Source organism: Colossoma macropomum, unplaced genomic scaffold (genome assembly GCF_904425465.1).
Source record: "Colossoma macropomum unplaced genomic scaffold, Colossoma_macropomum, whole genome shotgun sequence".
Taxonomy (NCBI): domain Eukaryota; kingdom Metazoa; phylum Chordata; class Actinopteri; order Characiformes; family Serrasalmidae; genus Colossoma; species Colossoma macropomum.
Window position 1 is genome coordinate 31,037,520 of NW_023494795.1, and position 19,895 is coordinate 31,057,414.

At 36.7% G+C, this 19,895-nt stretch overlaps 2 protein-coding genes across 2 annotated transcripts in view; both read right to left on the reverse strand.

Moving 5' to 3' along the window:
- Positions 1 to 1,616: 1,616 nt before the first annotated feature.
- LOC118815807 (cell cycle control protein 50A-like) lies at positions 1,617 to 9,621 on the reverse strand. Its single transcript, XM_036582174.1, has 7 exons — positions 9,127 to 9,621; positions 8,036 to 8,155; positions 6,622 to 6,729; positions 6,422 to 6,509; positions 6,169 to 6,315; positions 4,887 to 5,093; positions 1,617 to 3,624 (listed from the first exon to the last, which is right to left on the reverse strand). Exons 1-7 carry the CDS (start codon positions 9,367 to 9,369, stop codon positions 3,431 to 3,433), a joined length of 1,107 nt encoding a protein of 368 aa, XP_036438067.1. The 5' UTR covers positions 9,370 to 9,621; the 3' UTR covers positions 1,617 to 3,430.
- A 2,865-nt stretch (positions 9,622 to 12,486) lies between these two features.
- The window catches only part of LOC118815809 (filamin-A-interacting protein 1), a 58,281-nt gene continuing 50,872 nt past the window's right edge, over positions 12,487 to 19,895 (reverse strand). The window contains exon 7 of the mRNA XM_036582178.1: positions 12,487 to 12,938. Within this exon, the coding sequence (XP_036438071.1) occupies positions 12,901 to 12,938 (38 nt within the window). The 3' untranslated portion in view covers positions 12,487 to 12,900. The remainder of the gene's footprint in view (positions 12,939 to 19,895) is intronic.

The following is a 19,895-nucleotide window of genomic DNA, read 5'->3' on the forward strand; positions in this document are numbered from 1 at the left end:
GAGGAATTCTTTTAAGACCTACGTAGTGCACTATGTAGGGAGCATTTGAGCACAGTCTGTTATAGCAGTAAGGTCATTCTGCCATAAAAGTCCCTTACATTAAATGAGCGGTTTAAAAGTTAAACATTTATGCATCTTCTGGACAGTGTAAATGTTAAAACCGTTTACTCACATTAAATGAGAAACTTTTAACCTAAATTTCATTAGTGATATTGTCATCAGTTTCAGAACTACATAATTTATTTATTATTTATTAACAAATTATATACAATGTGTTTATTTATTTAATAACCATTATAAATTAGAATTTGTAATGAATTACAAATTATAATTTAAACATTGCATGGGGTGCTCATATGAGTAAATAACTGTAATAACAAAGGAGGATATTTCATAATAAACCTGAATTATCCTGTCAAAATATAATTGACAGAACAAAGAAATATTTATTAATTCATTCAATTATTTATTAGCAATAGTACTAATAATAAATGTATTCTTCTTCTTTTTATCATCATTATTATTATTATTATTGTTGTTGTTGTTGTTTAAAAATATTTGAACATTTAAGTGTTGATGGTACAATCAAGACATTGAGGTCAAAAACAACAATAGGTTCAGAATGCATACATTATCATCTTTTGCAATAAAAAAATGAATTTGTGGAGAGGTGTGAATTGTTTCCACAGCAGGGGCTTCTCACCCCTCCCCTCTCCCCTCTCATTGCTCACTAGCAGTTCAACACAGAGTCTCAACACATAGAGACATCAGTGTCCTAGTTCATCTGATAACAGAGTTACAGGGTAAAAATTATATGATTTTATTATATTAATTAATAATATCTGAGTTGATTTCCATTCCACTGGCCACAAGAGCGGTCTTTGCACTAGGTGAAGGTAGGCAGCCACCTAAGGTCCCCATGAGAATGTAAATTAGATATACAGAACATGTTGATGTTAAATATCCTATTCTGAAATATATACACCATAAAAAATCTATCACTTTTGGTTATATTGCATGATGTCACAACTGCGCAAAGAGAGATGGTCTGAACAAGGCAATTAACAATCAACATTATGGAGAGGAGGTTGTTCAGTGTGATTTTTTTAGGTGTTGAGAGAGAAAATCTAATAGAGGTATCTAAGTGCAGCCGAGAAACACAAAAAGAGGGAGGAAAGCAACACTCTTTAAGTTAAATTTGTCCAGTCAGAACAGAGCACTGCACTGGCTCAGCACAGTACAGAATGTTAGCATTGTTAGTACAGATCGCTCCAGCGTTGGACCCGTTATCCTCATCACAAAAGGCTAACTAAGTTTCTCAAAATGTTACAGCAAGATGTTACTTACTACTTCCTGGAACAAGTGATCTCGTTACTCTGTAATTATCTCACTATATTGACAGATAATATCTCTTTCTTTTCTCATAACATTCTTACAACAATCTCAAAATCAGATATTAAATACTAGGTATTACTGACTAGATGAATTCACTTGCTGGACATTTATATAGCAATCCAGAAGCAGCAGGTTGGGTCCAATTTTATTTCTTTCTCCAGATATTAAAGATGAATACATCAACCCGAACTCTTATAGAAAGCAAAAACAACAAGAGCTGGTTTGGGTCTAATATTAACCTTTATTTCTTCAGAAACAAAAGACAAACATCTTCGTTAAAGAGAACAAAATAAATGACTTATAAAAGCAATGGCAAATCTAAAGTGCAAATACAGTCGTATGCAAAAGTTTGAACACCGCTGGTCAAATGACATGTTTGTGACATTGTTAACACATCCTCTACAGAGAGCTACAGAGGCCTGCTGGGGACATCCCATATAAATAAAAATGATACAACTTAATTATCTTTTTCCAAATTGACTGCAGCTTAAGGCATGGTCTCAACTTAACTGTCTCGTTCCCATGCCTTACTAAGTCGTGGCCACGAATTAGGATCTTGTTCCCACACATTAATCCAGCATAGCCATGCATTAGAGCCTCATTCCTACACTTTACTAAGTCATGGACACACACTGGGATCTTGTTCCCACACATTAATATGGCGTGGCCACGCATTATTTTTATTTTTACGCGATGTCGCCAGCAGGGCTCCGTAGGGAGGACATTTAAATATGGCATCTATAAGCAAATTTTAGCGCACAAGTTTATTTCAATTTATTTGCTGAATTTATTTTATGCTGGGAAACAAAAATAATAGTAACTTTTGCACAGGCCACATTTTGCATCTTATTTATTTCCTGATATGTCTAATTCAGCAAATAAACTACATTGAAATGTGCAGAAGTGTGTTCTCAGTAGAGGAGGTGTTTACTTTTTTTTTTAAAAATGAACAAAATATTTAAATTGACCGGGGCTCCCAAACTTCTGCACACGACTGCAACAGTTGGACACAGTATGGACAGGATGACCTCTGACACAGATAAAAACCTAAAACCACAACAAATCTCCCAAAACCGTATTAAAAAGAAAGAAACAAAAGAAAGAAACAAAACTAAAAGCCATGTACATTTGAATAATGCGAACTACAGATCTGAACATCTGAGTGAAATCAATGCTCAAACAGACCTGTGAGATTTTTCACAAACGATTTCTCTGTTTAGCTGGATAAACAGAGCCAAAAGTGAGGACTGTCTGACAGGAATACTCATTTTCTTCTACAGGACAGACTTGAGCTTTGGTTTAAGTTATCTGGGTAACTTGAGTAATCCTGCTTTGTGAAATGCCCCTGAATCTGTGAGCAACATGGATTTTTTTGAACTGTTTGGAGACCTAACATGAACAAATCCCTTAAAATTACTGAAACCTTTGCGGGGTGATTTCCTGGACTAAACTGCAAAACCAGTGGTGAATTAGCATTGGAAATTAATTGTTGGACCAGCTTTAGGTTTAAAAAAAGAGAAAAATCGTTGTAAGTGAAGGTAACTAGTAGTCACACACCTTGTAGAACTATTCTCAACATTGTATATTGTATTATATGTTACTTTCTTTAGGCAGCGAGATTTAGGCAAGAATTGGACTTAGATAATTAAAGCTCATATACATTCATCCGGTTTAAAAGCAATTCTCAAGTAAAAGTGTAACGCTACGCTTGCCTGTATTCAAATATATACATTTCAGTTGAAGCATAGCCATCAGATATGAGCCCCAGAGCCACAGAGAGATCACAGAGTAAAACATACATCTTAACTTACATCAGAACTTCTGTATAACCTTCAAAAATAAATATAGAATCAGATATGTGGTTTCGCCGTCTCATTCAAACAGAGCCTGTGCATTACCCTCCGAAGTGCTGCCAGGCATCTCTGCGACTACAAGCACACTATTCAAATACACATACAACACACTGAGACATGCTCGGACTCTAAGCGGTTGGCCTTCACCATGCATGTGGAGGGATGCAGAGGGCAGAGACAAGTTAGTTTGGAATGTCGGAGCTGTTGTTGCGGTTTCCGTATTTGTGGTGGATGAAGAGCAGCACCACTCCCAGGACAAAGCAGATGGAGCCCACGGTCATGTAAGCGATGCCCAGGAAAGGGTTCTTTCCTCCCATCCACGAGATGGTGCTCAGGATCATACGCTTACGGCCCTCAAAGCTGCGCACGGGATAATCTGAGATGAACGGGTTAGGGAAAAACAGCAGCATCCAAACCGGCAATGAAATTAAAGGCGCTGAAGCGAGTGCTCACTGGCTTCTATCATGAAGATACTTATTGTTGATGTCACAACAAAACCTTGTATCTCCCAAATTTTCATTTTACAGGAGAAGGGAAAAAAAGCTTTTTCTACTAACTCTTCTAACAAAAGTAAAAATAAGTAATTTTGGAGCATTTCTGTTGGTTCATTCAACATAAAATTTACACACAATGTAAAAAACAACCAGATTTCAAATTATGTAAAAAAAAAAAAAAAAAAACAAAAATGAAGATACAAGGTTTTGTTCTAATAGCTGTTCAAAAAATGCTGGAGTATTCCTTTAAGCACAAAACACATTTAAATTATTATTCAAAATGCCCAAGCCTCTCTTCTTTCAAGGCGAAACCTAAAGACAAGTTAAAGATTTTTCATTCAACAGTACATATTAAATATATAACAGTTTTAAAAAATAAATAGTAATCTTTGTACACGTTCTCCATTCTGGTATAACATAATGACAAAAAAAAAGTATAAACTACTTTATAATTTCTAATTTACATTTTATATTTACCTTTATTGTTTGACATATTTTGCATTTTATTTTACAAAACTACTTATAAACAGTTTTTTTTCATTACAAATTATTGCTTTGTAATGTTGTTTATACATCCATGCATATACAACTATCAACATATGTTATCGTTTACAGTGTTTAGTCACTCAGTTCACTGGACGTGACATGACCACTGTGTTGTCACCTGCATTATATTTATGCGATTTTACGTACTTATTTTCATACTGCATATCATATTTTATGGTTGTTTTAGTATCCGTTTTATTCTATATGTTCTTCTATTCATGCATCTGTACATGCACATGGCAATACTTTTGCTTTTGTGTTGCTCTTTACTGTACTTTGTGCTGCTGTAATAGACGACTTTCCCCTCTGGGATTCATAAAGTGACCGATTGGTTGAAAACTCAGCTCACTAAATCCTCTCAGCTGCCTGTGAGAAGAATGCTAAAAAACCTCTCACACTAATAAAAACCAGGAAAAGCACAAAAAATACAGGCTTGAAAGGGTTTCAGTCTTAGTAACAAATCTATAACTGCATAGCCCACAAACACGGAACAACCCTGTATAGGTTTGTGCACCACAAGGGTCACATTCTTCACTAATTACCACACCCCCAACGGAGCAGCATAGCTTTCAGTCTGAATGGTATGCTGAAAGGATACTGTACGTGACTTCCAGCGTGTAGTTGCCCCTGGGTAGCGTGGGCGTCATGTTGTTCTTCTTCTGGATAATGCGGTAGAGTTTCCTGAAAGTGGGCAGGGCAGCTGTGCGCATCCAAACAATGAAGTCTTCATTGATGAAGCCGTTGTTCTCTGGGTCAGTGTCCAGCTCATAGACTGGCTTGCGCCAGTTGACTGGCTTTGTGGTGCCTGAAAAAGGAAATATTTGCTTCAGAGAGGCAAAAGTGCAAAAGCGCAAACCAGTTTTAATTAATGTTCTATCAAAAGCAGTTACACATGAATGCTACAATAAATTTGTTATGAATATGAATTGTTATGAGTTGCAAATCCATAATCAGTTGCCTAAATCTATAACTTGACTTGTAACACAGATTTTGTGTGCACACACACTTGTTACTAGGCATGTGCCAATATAAAAACCTAATACCACAATAATTACTCAACCTTTTATTACTATTTACAATATCTTTATTGTATTAAGAAAAAAGTATTCATTAATTTCAAGAAACTTGCTTTTTTTTGGACAATCATGTCTTTAATTTCCCCAAGATTTTTCAAGCGGTGTGACAGACACTCAATTAAAGTATTAAAGTATTAAAGGAAGGCACTGCAACCTTTACCATGAGCTGTGAACATTCTCAAAAAATGTACAAACACAAATTGAGTTTTGATATCTCTTTTTATTTAAAAGTAACAGTCTGCTGCCCCCCATGCACCAGACTCCATAGCAATAAGAGTCCTTGGACAAGACTCCTAACATTCACCTAGCTCTGTAACAGGATTGAATCGTACGTTGCCCGGCATAAATGCAGCAGCACGTCCACATACGTTTGAACACCCCTGGTGGACATGTCTTATTTTCACTTAGAAAATCAACAACACATCCTCCACACTGAACACACTTAAATTAGGCACTTTTCTGCAAATTTTGTGCAAGATTTTTATTTATTGTCCAAGTTTGACATTGGGGAAAAAAAAATTATATAACAACATAAGCCATAACTTTCACACAGGCCACATTTACGTAAAATAGTAAAAATGTAACTGTGTAGATGTGAGTTCTGTGTAGAGGATGTGTTAACAAATTTCCGCTTTCAATTTCAAGATCATTTGCCCAGGGGTGCTCAAACTTGTGCATACAACTGTAAGTTTCCATTCAAAATTTCTGATCACAGCAGGAGTGAAATTAAAATTTTTATCTAATACTGCTGTCCATACTCTATAACTGCCTGCCTAGCACATCTGCAATACATTCAAATTTTACCTTGGAAAACAGCTGTCAGGTTCGCGTTGCTGCCACCAGGGTTCCTGAATTTCACATGCTTATCCGTCCACCATGCAATACCCTTCTTCATCAGTGGAATCTGGGTTCGGGTTTCATTGGGATCGATGTAAAACAATTCCAATGTGTCTACGGGGATTAGGAAGAAACTTTTTTAGAAACTGATTAAACACCCTGGAAATTCATAAAGGTTTTGTAGAATCCTTTATTGTATTGAGGTCTCCCTTTGTCTTACCATTAAACATGCTGTTAGCAATTGCTCCACATGGGGCAATGGGCTTGTTTTCATTTGTGCGATACGGCTCACATTCTTTACTGGGGTCCTGTGATTGAAACAAGTCCAAAAATCAAGCTAATTCAAAGAAACACATTCATACTAAGTTGTAGTTCTACACGATGATGCTTTATTCTGCAGCACTAAATGTTTGGCTGTACCTTCAGTGATGAGAGGTCTCCATTCAACTGGCTGTCATCTCTGGATTTAACATAGCGACGATGGTTTTGGTAGAAATTTGACAGGCCATAGTACATAAACACATTGCCCTGAGAATACAAAGGAAAAAAATATTGGTGTACATTTTGTCTTCATGTGCCCTTTAAAACAACATTTCATCAGGTGACATCCTGCTTTGTTAGAGAGAAAACTCTGCGGATACGACCGGACACCCCTGATCTAAGTGAAAATAAGTTGATACATCCTCTACAGAGAACACACTTCTGTACATTTTAATGCACAAGTACTGGTTATTTGCTGAATCCAACATTTTGGATTAAAAATAAAACATAAAATGTTGCCTGTGCAAAAGTTATGGCACATTTTATATTTTTAAAACTTTAACCTCAGCAAATAAACAGAAATTGAGTGCTCAAATTTGCAGAAAAAGTCACATTTAAGTTTGTTCCCATAGAGGGTGTGTCAAAAATGTACTGCCCTACTTTTTTCACATCAGCATGTTAGCTTAATGTCACTATTGCCTACAGAGCATTTAAAACCCTTGCAGCTAGGGCTGGGTGATAAAATGATAACGATATATCACAATTTAACTTTCCTCAATAGAAGTATAAGAAATGTACGCTCTGACATGGATGCGGTAGGATTCATGGCTGTAAGGCGGTGTGATCCATCACTGACGTACTGAGCCAGCTAATGTTTGCTGTTCATACTAAGCTGATGTTGTTGAGAAACTGAACAGTTTAGCACTTGTAACCAGATAGCCTAGCACTCGTCACCAGACAGCTAAAACCAATCTGTTTTCTTTCTTAAATTAGGAATATTACAAAAATGGCAGCCATGCTTTTCCAGCTGGTAAAAACAGTTCACCAGACACTTTCTCCCACTCTCCCATGACAGATCTGTGAAATGTTCCACTGTTTGGTGAGTGTTTGTCATGTTCTGATCATACAGGATAGTTTAAAACAGCAATTAACCACCCAGGAGCAAAAAATCAGCCTTCAAACTTGGAAGAAATAATGATTTGACATTTATCGCGATATGTATCGATATCGAACAATATTACATTTTTTATCATGATAACATTTTTGGCCCTAACGCCCAGTCCTACTTGCACCCCATCACTTCGTACCAGTCATGGTCACAACACTTTTGCATAAGCCCGAATCAGAAAATAGCAGTCACCAAGTAGCTACAGCTCAGCTTTGGAATGCATTTGTTAATTCCATGTCTATCAATATGTGAACACATTAATCAAATAGTTTTCCTGAACTTTATTTCTTTACTTCTTATTCTTATAACACATGTCTGAAGACAGAAGCGATGTCCGCGAAAGCACAGTCCCGAATAGCCGATAGAAATAAAGCTGGCAGGGATTAGGCCAATCTGCCTGCTCACCTCAAAGGGCTGATCAAGAGAGAAGTTCAGTGTACACGTGCACGGTGTTGTGCTGTTCCAGCTGTTGCTCTGAGAGCAATTGTAGCACGGACTCCACACGTCTGTCCCAGTGTAATCGATCTGTTAACAACAAAAAGAGGGGATCAATGTAATTCCATTTTAAGCCAACAAGCTGAGTCACAGCAGAAAAACAGGAAAAAGCCCAGCGAAGAACAGCTAGAGGAACATGAAGGTAATAGGTGTAAGAAGAGGAAGGATTAGCACAGGGACAACACAGTACTTCTCAGTACTACTGTAGAAACTCATAGGCCACAGACCTCTGAGGTCATGTGTCATTCTGTGGTTGTCGTCATGCCTGTATTAGGAACTCCAGGTCTAGGCCTGGTCCAGGTCTAGGGGGGTAAAATCACTGCTGCCACGTCGAGGGGTAAACAGAAGTTCACCAAAGCCGATACGTTTTGTCACACAGACATTTATGCTCTAAATGTTGCCGGACCCTCTGAATTACCCTGTCTGCACACCACGAGTGACGAAAGCAACAGTGCAGCCAGGAGGCGTTTGTTTTTAATGGGAGCCGGTGACAATCAGCGGCATGACAGTCGGTGACGCAATGAAGCGATCAGCCCTGCTCAGCTTTCTGCAAATAAGCAGTGACATAGAGTGATATTTAATCATGAAAGATTTACTGACTTTGGTTTCTCATAACTCGTGGCCTTAATATATTAACTTGTGGCCTCATTATAGTAATTTGTGGCCTCAATATATTAACTAGTGGCCCCATGACACTAACTAGCGGCCTCATTATATTAAATTGGTGGCCTCATTATATTATTTTTTGTGACCTCATTTGAGTAATTTGTAGCTTCAGTGTAGTAATTTGTTACCTCATTATAGTAATTTGTGGCCTCACTATGTTAATTTGTGGCCTCATTAGAGTAACTTGTAGTGTCAAAATATTAATCTGTGGTTCCAATATATTAATTAGTGGCCTTGATATAGCAACTCGTGGCCAAAAATAATCACACGGAAACTTAGTGGCTCTAGTCGGCAGACCGTAGCTACTGCTTCCGCTGTCTTTGTTCCTGATTTACCTCGAACTCCCTGATGTTGTTGGAGGTGACGAACAGGCCAATGCCGATGGGGATGAAGATGAGGCCGATGATGAAGAAAGCGGGCAGCACGGTCCCCGCGGTCAGGATGGGCTGCCAGGCCGGAAGACGCTGCTGCTTAAAAGCTGTGTTGTCGGGCTTTCTGCTCCTGTTGGCGCTTCCCCCGGGGCCTGCAGCCCCGGCCCGGTGTCCGTCCTCCTCCTTAGCGCTGTAGCTGGACGCCATCGGAGAGGTAAAGGCAACTTGTCCTAGCCTAGCTGTTCTAATTCAGCCCGAAAAAGCAGCCGTCCGCGACTCTAAACCTAATCTCTACCTCTATCAATATCACATACGGCTTCTATAACCCTCCGTCTCCTTCCTGAGCTCTTCTGAGGAGAACCGAGCTGTTGTTATGTGGTGTATTTTCAGGTTTGTGATCCTGAAGCTCAGGCGCTTCTTCACGGAAGTTTTGACAGCGGTATGTCCGTGCGTGATGACGTCAGACGTTCAGCTTTCAAAACGCAGACGTGATAGCAATTTTAAAGTAAAAAAAAAGGTGATTTAAGATACAATCTTCTCTTCTGAAACCTATATATATATATATATTTTTTTTTTTTTAATAAAAAAACACTTTTATATTTCGTAGTAAAAACCTAGAGACTATTATTCATTTATGTTGCCACTGTCAGCATGTGGAACTTTATTCTGCATAACATTGATTAAATGGTCAGTTTATTATGGATAAGTGTATTATCAGGTGTTTTGCAAAATATATAAAACAATACATATGCCTGCATGATAAATCTTATACTTTTAATAATATATGATATTTACTTTTAATAATACACACGTATGTGTATATGTATGTATTACACACACACACACACACACACACACACACATATATATATATATATATATATATATATATATATATATATATATATATATATGTGTGCAAAATAAGAGAACACACTTATGCACATTTTAATACACAATTACTGTTTATTTGCTGAAGTTAACATATTAAAAAAACTAAGACATAAAACCTATGCAAAAGTTATGGCACAAGTTGTGTTTATGTTTTATTTTTTCCAATTTGTTAAGCTCAGCAAATAAATTGCATATGTGAACATTTTTGTCTGTGATTGAGTAATTCAAATTTACTGAGAAAGAGATGTTAAGATTTGCTCTGAGTTGTGTATGTTTAATAATATAAAAATATTGGATATGAAAAGTATGAAAAGTAAATAGAAAATATGATATGGCAGGAAATATATTTACACCAGATCTAAGATTTAAAACAATTATTGGGATATAATTAAACAGAATGATTGTATATCCTTCAATAATATTAAAATTATGTAGATCACAATATAACAACATATGATGACTATATAATTATGTCATTATTAAACATGCTGCCCTCATTCACTCAGTCTCGCTTTCAGTCTTTCTGGTGAACAGTAATAAACACAACTTTGTCACACCTCAGACACGCTGACAAAATGTGCTTGTTTATTGAAAGTAACTTCAACTGTAAGTTCAGTGTGTGCCAGTCCACTCAGTCTAAACAAGTTCAATCATGACTCTACGTGATGTGCAGGTGAACTTCGGCCTGCACGTCCTTCTGCTGTTACCACTGTCAGTATTCTGTCCCAGAACACATTACTGGACTGACCAGAATGTACCACACATGATTAAAATCATCTTCCAAAGAAGGCTTCCCCCTTTTACAAACAGCGAGGCTCACTGTGTGCTTCTCCTTCTCAGTCTAAAATCACACAGTGCTCGTGTATGTCCACAGCAATGACACAAAGAAACAAAACAATGGAAAAATTATTAAATCAAGATAGCAATTACAGACTAATTGTAGGTCCCTACAGTTCTGAGGCCTTTCCCCTTGATTATTGAGTCACTCAGAGGAGTCCAGTCCTGGTCCTGGAGATCTACCACCCTGCAGAGTTTAGCTCCTACCCTGATTTAACACACCTGATCCAGGTGCTTAAGGCCTTTAGAGGCGTCTGAATATCAGAGCCAGGTGTGTTGGATCTGAACTCTCCAGGTTAAGTCTGAACACCCCTGATTTAATGTATTTGATTTGTTGTTTTGGGGACAGTTGGCTGAATCTTAAGCAAATATCTCTTTTCTTGGAACCACATGCATTAACTTTCCATTTTATAGCCCATTTTCTCGTTCCATGAGAAGAGGCCCTGCTGAAAAAACCTGTAGAAACCATTATGTGTTTCTGTTGGTTCCTGATGGTTTTTGTAATGTGTTTTGGCTTTTTGAATGGGTTGGTACCACAATGTAAAGGATCCAACAGGTGTAACAGGTGACCAGTGGCTGATTCTAAATGCATTTGATGGTTTCCTAATGAGGTCTAAAGGTGTTCTACAGGAAAATAGTGGTCTCTATTGAAAAAGATTAAGCCAAGTCCCATCAGAAAACAGAACTATTAGGTTTTAATCCTAATGGTTTTTTATAGTCCTTTTTAGCAGGGGCACCAATTGTGTCTACAGCAATCCAATGTAATGAATAAGAAACAGAAATCCGATAATAAGTTTGTCAAGCTTAAATATATTAAATCAAAGTTCATCATGTACACAATGCACAAAAAAAACCTAATGTAAGCAAATAAGGTTCGTGGTTTGTCTTTATTCTTAAAGGAATATGGGCAATCTTTTAGTTCAGTCTGAAATATTAATAAATAAAAGTGATTTTTACATCAAACCTGTGGCATGTGTATCTGTCCCTACATTAAGACTGCATGATTTAATTCAACATGAATACAGTACATTTAGGAACAATATAATTTATCTGTGTGCTTTTTTGAGTTTGATGTGTTACTGAGTCAGATCTGTTCACAGTGGTGGTGATGGGAACCAGACATCCTTCTCTAAAAGCTCTCTCACAGAATTTTGCCTGATGTCTGAGACATTGTTTCACAATAGTTTTGTGATATAATTTTGGCCTGAAATGTATTTTAGGCTATTTACTGTACGTATATGAGGATGTGAAATAGTCTCAAAAGAAATGCAATTTTCCATCAACACATCCATATAAAACTCAGATGACATGTATTTCAAAGGTGGTTTTGGATAGTAAATAAAAAAGCTCTATTTGTATTGTAGACATGGTGACCACTGGTTCCTATCACCACGACTGTAAAGAAATCTGAGACATCAAATCACTCTGAAGGACTTTGTTTACATCTCAACCACTGAATTATACAGAAATTTAGAAAAATGGGTGGAATTTCTCTTTAAGTGACTACAAGAAGAAATGACCCCACTTAGGCCTTCAAAGATTTACTGTTCAAAAACTGACATTATAAGGCCTGAGTGGGGTCATTTCTTCTATGCTATGTACACTAGTGGAATAAAGACAACAACAAAAACATCAGCCTTTTCTTGGCATTTTATCTTTGAAAAAAGCCTGAAATTAGTTTTTGGCTGAAAAAATGAGCGCAAACTTTATTAAATATTATTATAATCCATTATAATCGACTCTAACATTCCAAAATTGATGCAGATGAACCGCCACCTTCAGCTGCATTTACACCCGTAGTGTATCGTGAGTGTTGCTTCGTATTCTTGCGCATGTCACCAACACGCACATTTCACCAGCTTCCCGGTGTAGCTGGGCTCCGGAGGTTAAAGATCAGAGCGGCTCTGGTGTTGAACCCTGTGCCAGTGGATGAGCGGACAGGAAGGCTCCGTATCTGAGCTGTGGAGATGTTTACAAAGCTGAAGGCCTTAGTGCTAAACCACAGTCTCAGCGCGGCTCAATAGTCATGTGGAGCACAACATTTTCTGTGGGTGAAAACAAGGACAGTGAACAGACATCCTGAAGTCACAACCGCCAGAGAAACCTCGGCCTGCTGCTTACTCACTGGAAGATACTGTGCAGGATTATTGATGGTGCTGACCAGAAGTGTATAGATTAGCCTACAGTCCAGTTTTTTTTTCCCACAAATGGCCAGTGTGGTTGAAGGTTTACATTCCAACAAAGCTAAAGCTCTAACTGATTAAACAAGTGGGATCATGTTTGTTTCTGCTTGATTGGAATGAAAACCTGTAGCCACACCAGACCTTTGCTGATAAGACTGGACACCCCTGACTGGACATCACCCACACTCCAGTAGAAGTTTTGTCGCTTCTGTGATACATTGATGTGTGATACAATTTTTCAAAATTTTTGCATGATTAATTTGTTGAGATGTAAACAGAGTCATTCAGGGTGGTTGGTGTGAAATGCTCTGTTCTACAGAAACAAACAGAGTCAGAACTGTTCCCAGTGGTGGTGACAGGAACCAGACGTCCACCTCTAAAACCTTCCTTCTATCTAAAACCTCAGAAGACGTATAGGTTCACTGTCCATTATGGATAGTAAGTAAAATTCCAATTTTTGCACTGTAGACAACATTTACCCCTGGTTCTTATCACCACCACTGTAAAGAAATCGGAGTCTCTACAATCAACCATTTCACACGAAAACAACTCTGAATGACATTGTTTACATCTGAATGACTGAATTATACAAAAAATTCTCCTTTAACTTACAGAACTCCAATAGAACTTCTAAGCACATCCAGCATCTATCAGCATAAGAACCAAACCTGTTAGACTCTATTCTTCTCTCTTTTGGGAAGATACATTCTCACTAAAATCTAATCTAATATTTAAACCAGGACAGACTCTCAAATTAATAGAACCTGTACGTTATGAACCCTTAAAGGGTTCTTTAAACTCACAACCTTTTTTCTTTTTTTATGGAATCAAAAGTGTTTTGTTACTTGAACCTACACACATGCTAAATAGGATCTCAGGAGAAAAAACGCAAGGAATGTATAAAATGAGCATTTTAAGTACACACTTTAAGAGTTCATTAGTAAAGGCAATGGTTCTATTTAGAACCCTGAATTCTGTATAGAACCACTTGTATGCTTGTATGTTTGTTTGGAAGGTGAAATTGTTCTTCAGATTGATGGTGAACGTGTTGTATATTATATCTGAAAATTGTTCTATATAGAACCTTGAACACTCGAAGCCTTTGCATGATTTAACAGTTCTTTGCATGGTGAAATGTTTCTTCAGATTGATGGAGAATGTACTGTAGATGGTTCTATATTGAAACTTTTTCAAAAGGGTTCTATACAACACCAAAAAACGGTTCTGCTAGTTTTTTGATGTCAAGCTTGTTACAATAGAAGAACGCTTTTTGGTGCTATATAGAACCATTTAGGCATAATATGGTTCTATGGCTCTAAATAGCCACTGAACCCTTGAAGGACCATCTTTTTTAAGTATGCAGATGAAACTGAGTAAATGGGACCGCTTACTACTGGCCTCTGGTGTTGACCCTGAAATTCATTGGGATTGTCAGTTTTCCTGTGTTGTAATAATTCTTTAGCAGATTTAAATGTGCTGTAAATCAGCTTTTTAGTGACCATTATAATATCTTAATAAAAATCAGTGTCATTAATATGTAACCAGTCATACATATGACTATAACTCATGGCTGTAGTTTTTGAAATTCCTGTAGAGTTTGCAAAAATTCAGTCCTGATTATATATTATTGACCAAACACGAATATGAGATGCAAAATATTTGCTCCTAAAAACAGCTTATATTACAATCCCATTTCCAAAAAAGTCTCAGGGATGTGCAAAATGTGAATAAAAACAGAATGCAATGATGTGCAAACATCTCTGGGTTGTAACAAAAGTGGAGCCCTTTTTTGGTACTATATAGAACTCTTTTCAAAAACCACCTACAACACATTCTCCATCAATCTGAAGAACAATTTCGCCATGCAAAGAACCATTTAATCATACAGAGGGTTCTTTCAGTGTTCATGGTTCTCTATAGAACCATTTTCTTTACTAAAGAACCCTTTTTAAAGAGTGTATATTTAATTGAAAATGGTGCAAAGACAACATATCAAAGGTTAAAACCTAAAAATATATGCCCATTTTGAATTTGATGCCAGCAACATGTTTCAAAAAAGCTGGGCCGGGGGCAACAAAGACACCTGGTGGAACATCTCACAACTAATTAGGTAAATTGGTAACAAGTCAGTATCATGAGTGAGAAATGTTATTCTTGACCTGTTGCACTTTGCCTTTGTAGTTGACGCCTCTTTTTATACCCAATCGTGTTACTGACCTGTTGCCAAGTAACCTAATTAGTTGTGAGATTTTCCACCAAGTGTGTTTTTTAAGCATTATGAAACAGAGAGTTCCAGGGCTAAAATCTGATTGGCTGAGCTGCGTTCGAAGCCATTGTAAAATCCACAATATACGCACACCTATGACACCTCACAACAGCTGAATTATATATTACTGTGCCACGGAACGGAAAAATCCTTGTGCTGTTAATGGAATAATCTGTGCCAGTAAATTTAAATTAAACCAGTGTTTAAATTCCTACATAGTGCACTATGTTGGCAGCAGGCAGACATTTGAGATTTAGCCCCAGTGTGAGAAGAGGGGCACTGTTGGACTGCTGCTAAATACGACTCGGTGGTAATTTGGTGACCAAAAAGTACTTATAAAGTGAAGCATTAAACAGTGCTGTGTTATCATATGTTCATTGTTATACGACAAGTTATAGCAATGGGCGACCAAAAATTCTTCTCCTCATTCAACAGTTCATGGTTGCTTGGCAATGATACCATAATCTAAAGGAACTGCATTTCTTGGCGGAATACTTGTTTATGTTGATAATTATTAATAAAAACAAATTATTTTCCGGAAAAAATGTGTATTTTTTCATAGTTTATGTCGGCTGCCATTTTATAAAAGCAATGTGTGTTACTGCCTCTTGTGGCTTATTGCTTTATTACACAACTTTACCAGTCTTTTGTTGTCCCTGTCCCAGTTTTTTTAAATGTGTTTCTGGCATCAAATTCAAAATGTGCCTACTTTTTCAAAAACATTTCTCAGTTTCAACATTTGATACACAAACATCTTTGTGCTGTGATCAAATAAATATAGGGTTTAAATTATTTGCACATCATTGCATTCTTTTTGTATTTACATTTCGCACAGCGTCCCAACTTTTTTGGAAATGGGGTTGTATAAACCACAAAGGAAAAAAAGCAGTGCAACATGTTGACATTACATGTAGAACCTTTCATTCATATAACTGAACTTTTTACTGAGTGTAAAACAGCCTTTTCAATCATAAGCCGCTTTCTGATGGACAAACAGCCAAATGATGTTAATGGATAGGAAAAGATTAGAAAATGAAGAGTATCAGCTTCAAGCTAATGAAATGATGAGCATGAAATCAATTAGAGAAACAAGCAGCTGCCTTTGATGGACCTTCTTTTTTCTCAGCTCCTGTTTGTCATTCCACTCCTGTGTTGAGGTCTGACTGAAACACAACGCTGAATTCATCTCAGGGGCTTTTTTATTTTAGTTGTTTCGTTTGTTTTTAAAACATGAGCAGATCATCACTGTCGTGCAAAAAACTTGTAGCTTTATCTTTGTTGTTTTTTACTTTTTGGCATATTTTGAAAGAGTTCCTTTCTGCACTGTGTTAAAATCTAAAATTTCATGATGAATGGAACAATATAAATTACCCCAAATTACTGTAAGAAAACAGTTAACTTCAATTACGAGTTAAGAATGTTTTCTCCTTCTCCTGTAAAAGAAGCATTTTGAAGGCATAAGCTTTTGTTCTAACAGTGATGACATTTCTTCGCTGTTTTGCAACAACTAAATATATCAAATATATCAAAGACAAAGCTGTTTAGATTTTGTAAGAGCAGCTAATTAAAAAAAGTCCTACTTTGGGAATAAAACCACAGACTGCACATTTCCCCCCTTATTGTGATGTCAGCACTTGTCAGCACTCAAACCTTTCAGGTGTTTAAATCATCTTTGGACCAGTAGTTTCAACATGTGCTTTCACATTCCCCCCCTCAGGATCAGCACATAGCCGCTTTATGCTAACAAAACCTTTGGAGCTGCTTTTCTTGCTTAACTAAAAAGGTGTGCCCAAACTTTTGACGGGCAGTGACTGGGCTGGACTCTTTCTGTTTTCTCCTATAATCATTTCAGTGTAGTTTACTAAAGTGCACAATTAGATTTGATTCCCCGACACGTAATCTGAGCAGCTCTGAGGTGAAATCTAATATGTAATGCATTGAAGTGTGCATTGATGTAGTATCGCAAAATAATGACCTATTGTCTTGACATCATTTAATATCTCAAAATAATGCCTGATATTCTCAAATGTTTGACTCAGTATCTCAAGATATTGACCTATTTTCTTAAAATAGACATAATATCTTAAAATAATCACTTATTTCCTCAAAATATTGATTGGTTATCTTGTAATAATTGTTTATTTTCTTGAAATATTCACTTAATACCTCAAAAGAATAACTTTTTAAAAAAAATATTGACAGTATCGCAAAATAATGAAATATTCTAAAAAATTATCTACAAATATTAATTTAATGTCAAAATGTTGACTTAATATCTCAAAATAATGACCTTTCTTCTCAAAATATTGACTTAGAATTATGAAATAATTACTTATTCCCTCAAAATATTGACTTAATATACTGAAATAATTACTAATTTACTCAAAATGCTGACTTAATTTCTCAAAATAATGACTTATTTCCTCAAACTCTTGACTTAATTTCTCAAAATAATGGCTGATTTTCTAGAAATATTGACTTAATATCTCAAAACGACTTTTTTTCAAATTTTTAAGATACCATGTTGAAATAATGAATAAAATAATTACTTCAGGAAACTGAGGTGTTAATAAGCCTAAATTTTGACATAATGCTGCCAGAAACAGAGAAGAATAAGTCATAAGCTAAACTCTGCCTGGCAGGAACCGCCTTCTATATGTATGAAAACTTCAAAAGTACGTATTTAAAACCATCAGCTGCTCTTTACATTATGTGAACATTCCAACCAGAAATGTTCCAAAATTATTCATTACATTCCAAAATCTCCTTACATTAACATACATTAAACATTTTCCTTCTTCTGCAAAGTTACCATTTCAGATGTATGAAATTTTGTTACCGTAAATCAATGCGGAGATGATACAGACACTTGAGTTGACTACATTCAATGCATTACTTTTCGGTTCATCATTGTGGAGCTCCATCCAAGGCTTCTGTGATCCACATCAGAAATGCAACCCTGAGCCCAAAGAACAGGACCTGAACCCAACATGGAGAGCAACACTGAGCTGTTGCCACTCAGCCCTCACACGATTGTTTGTCTGTGTCCCAGATGCCTCTAATTAAGCGCAAAGGGAACACAGGACGCTTCTGATAGTTGTGTCTCCGGTGTTGCGCTTGTATAACTCAACAGACTGTGTGTCTTCATTGGGTCATATTTCGTTACTGACGCACTGGAAGAAGGACATCATTTTCAAATCAGGCTTTTTGGCTGCACAGCATGGCTTTCAGAACAGTTCAAATGTGATGAAATGAGCAATTGCGACACAACAGATGTTTGCAGCTAACGTAATAGTCGGACAATGTGGCCTACTTGAACCATCTTCTTATGGCCTCAATGGAAAGAGTTTTTAATGTACACTCCATGACCAGAGGGGGGCGCAAGATAGCCAAGAAGTGATGAGTGATGAGTGAGGAAAATCTGCTTTGAGAATAAACTCATATTTAGAATAAAAACACAGAGGGTCACATCACTCAGTGGGTGACCTTCTTGCCTTTTTATAGGTTTAAATACCAACACTGGACACATTTGGTAAAAGCCTCTGCTCCTGATAATTATTGATGATTGGCATGTCTAGTGAAGCATTTTATGATGCAGTTCCATTGCAAATGCAGTCAAGCATGCTTGATGTACAGATGAGTCTATTAAATACAGCATTATGGATCATGTTGTATTTTATGGAGGTTTCCTAATAAATGTTCACAGTAACACGTCAGTATAGGGGCACATTCTGATGTCCTCGTAATACTTTTTTTAAGCATTAACAACCCATTAGCTGGTAGTCAACAGACTGTTCATTACGACTTTATTAAGCAACAACTAGAGTGAAATGAGCATTTTCAAGTATATTTGTGTATTACGCATCATCTTTTGCACAACATATGTCCTTGCTGTGCTTTGTAAGGCCAGGAACTGCTAATTAACTGCTAATTACTACTTTATTAAGGGGAATAAAGCATTTTTCAGGACATTGCATATATCACAATCTTTTGCACAACATATAAGTGTTCATTGTTATGTCATTGGTAAGCTTATTAAGCCTATATCTGCTAATTAATTGGTTGCTTATTACTTTATTAAGCAGTAACTAAAGGGGAGTTAAGCATCTTCCACAGCACTTTTATTTGCATATTATGCACCACAATCTTTAGGTTTCCATTGTTATGTCCTTATTAAGCCGATTGAAGCCAATAACGTCTAACTGGGTGCTTATTACTACTTTATTAAGTGGAATTAAGCATCTTCCAGAGCACTTTTATTTGCATATTATAAATCATAATCTTTTGCACAACACTTAGGTTATGCCGTTATTAAGCTTTATGAAGCCAATAACTTCTAATTGTTTTCTTATTACTACTTTATTAAGCAGTAACTAAAGGGAATTTTCAAAGGCACTTTTATTGTCCTATACATCAAAATCTTGTGCTCAACCAGCACCCGAGCTTTGGTCAATAAGAAAATGTGCTTATTAATGAACGCTGCAAAGAGTATGTTCTTGCAACGCACTTATTAAATCTTAATAAGCCAGTAGTTGGTAATTAACTGGCTTGTT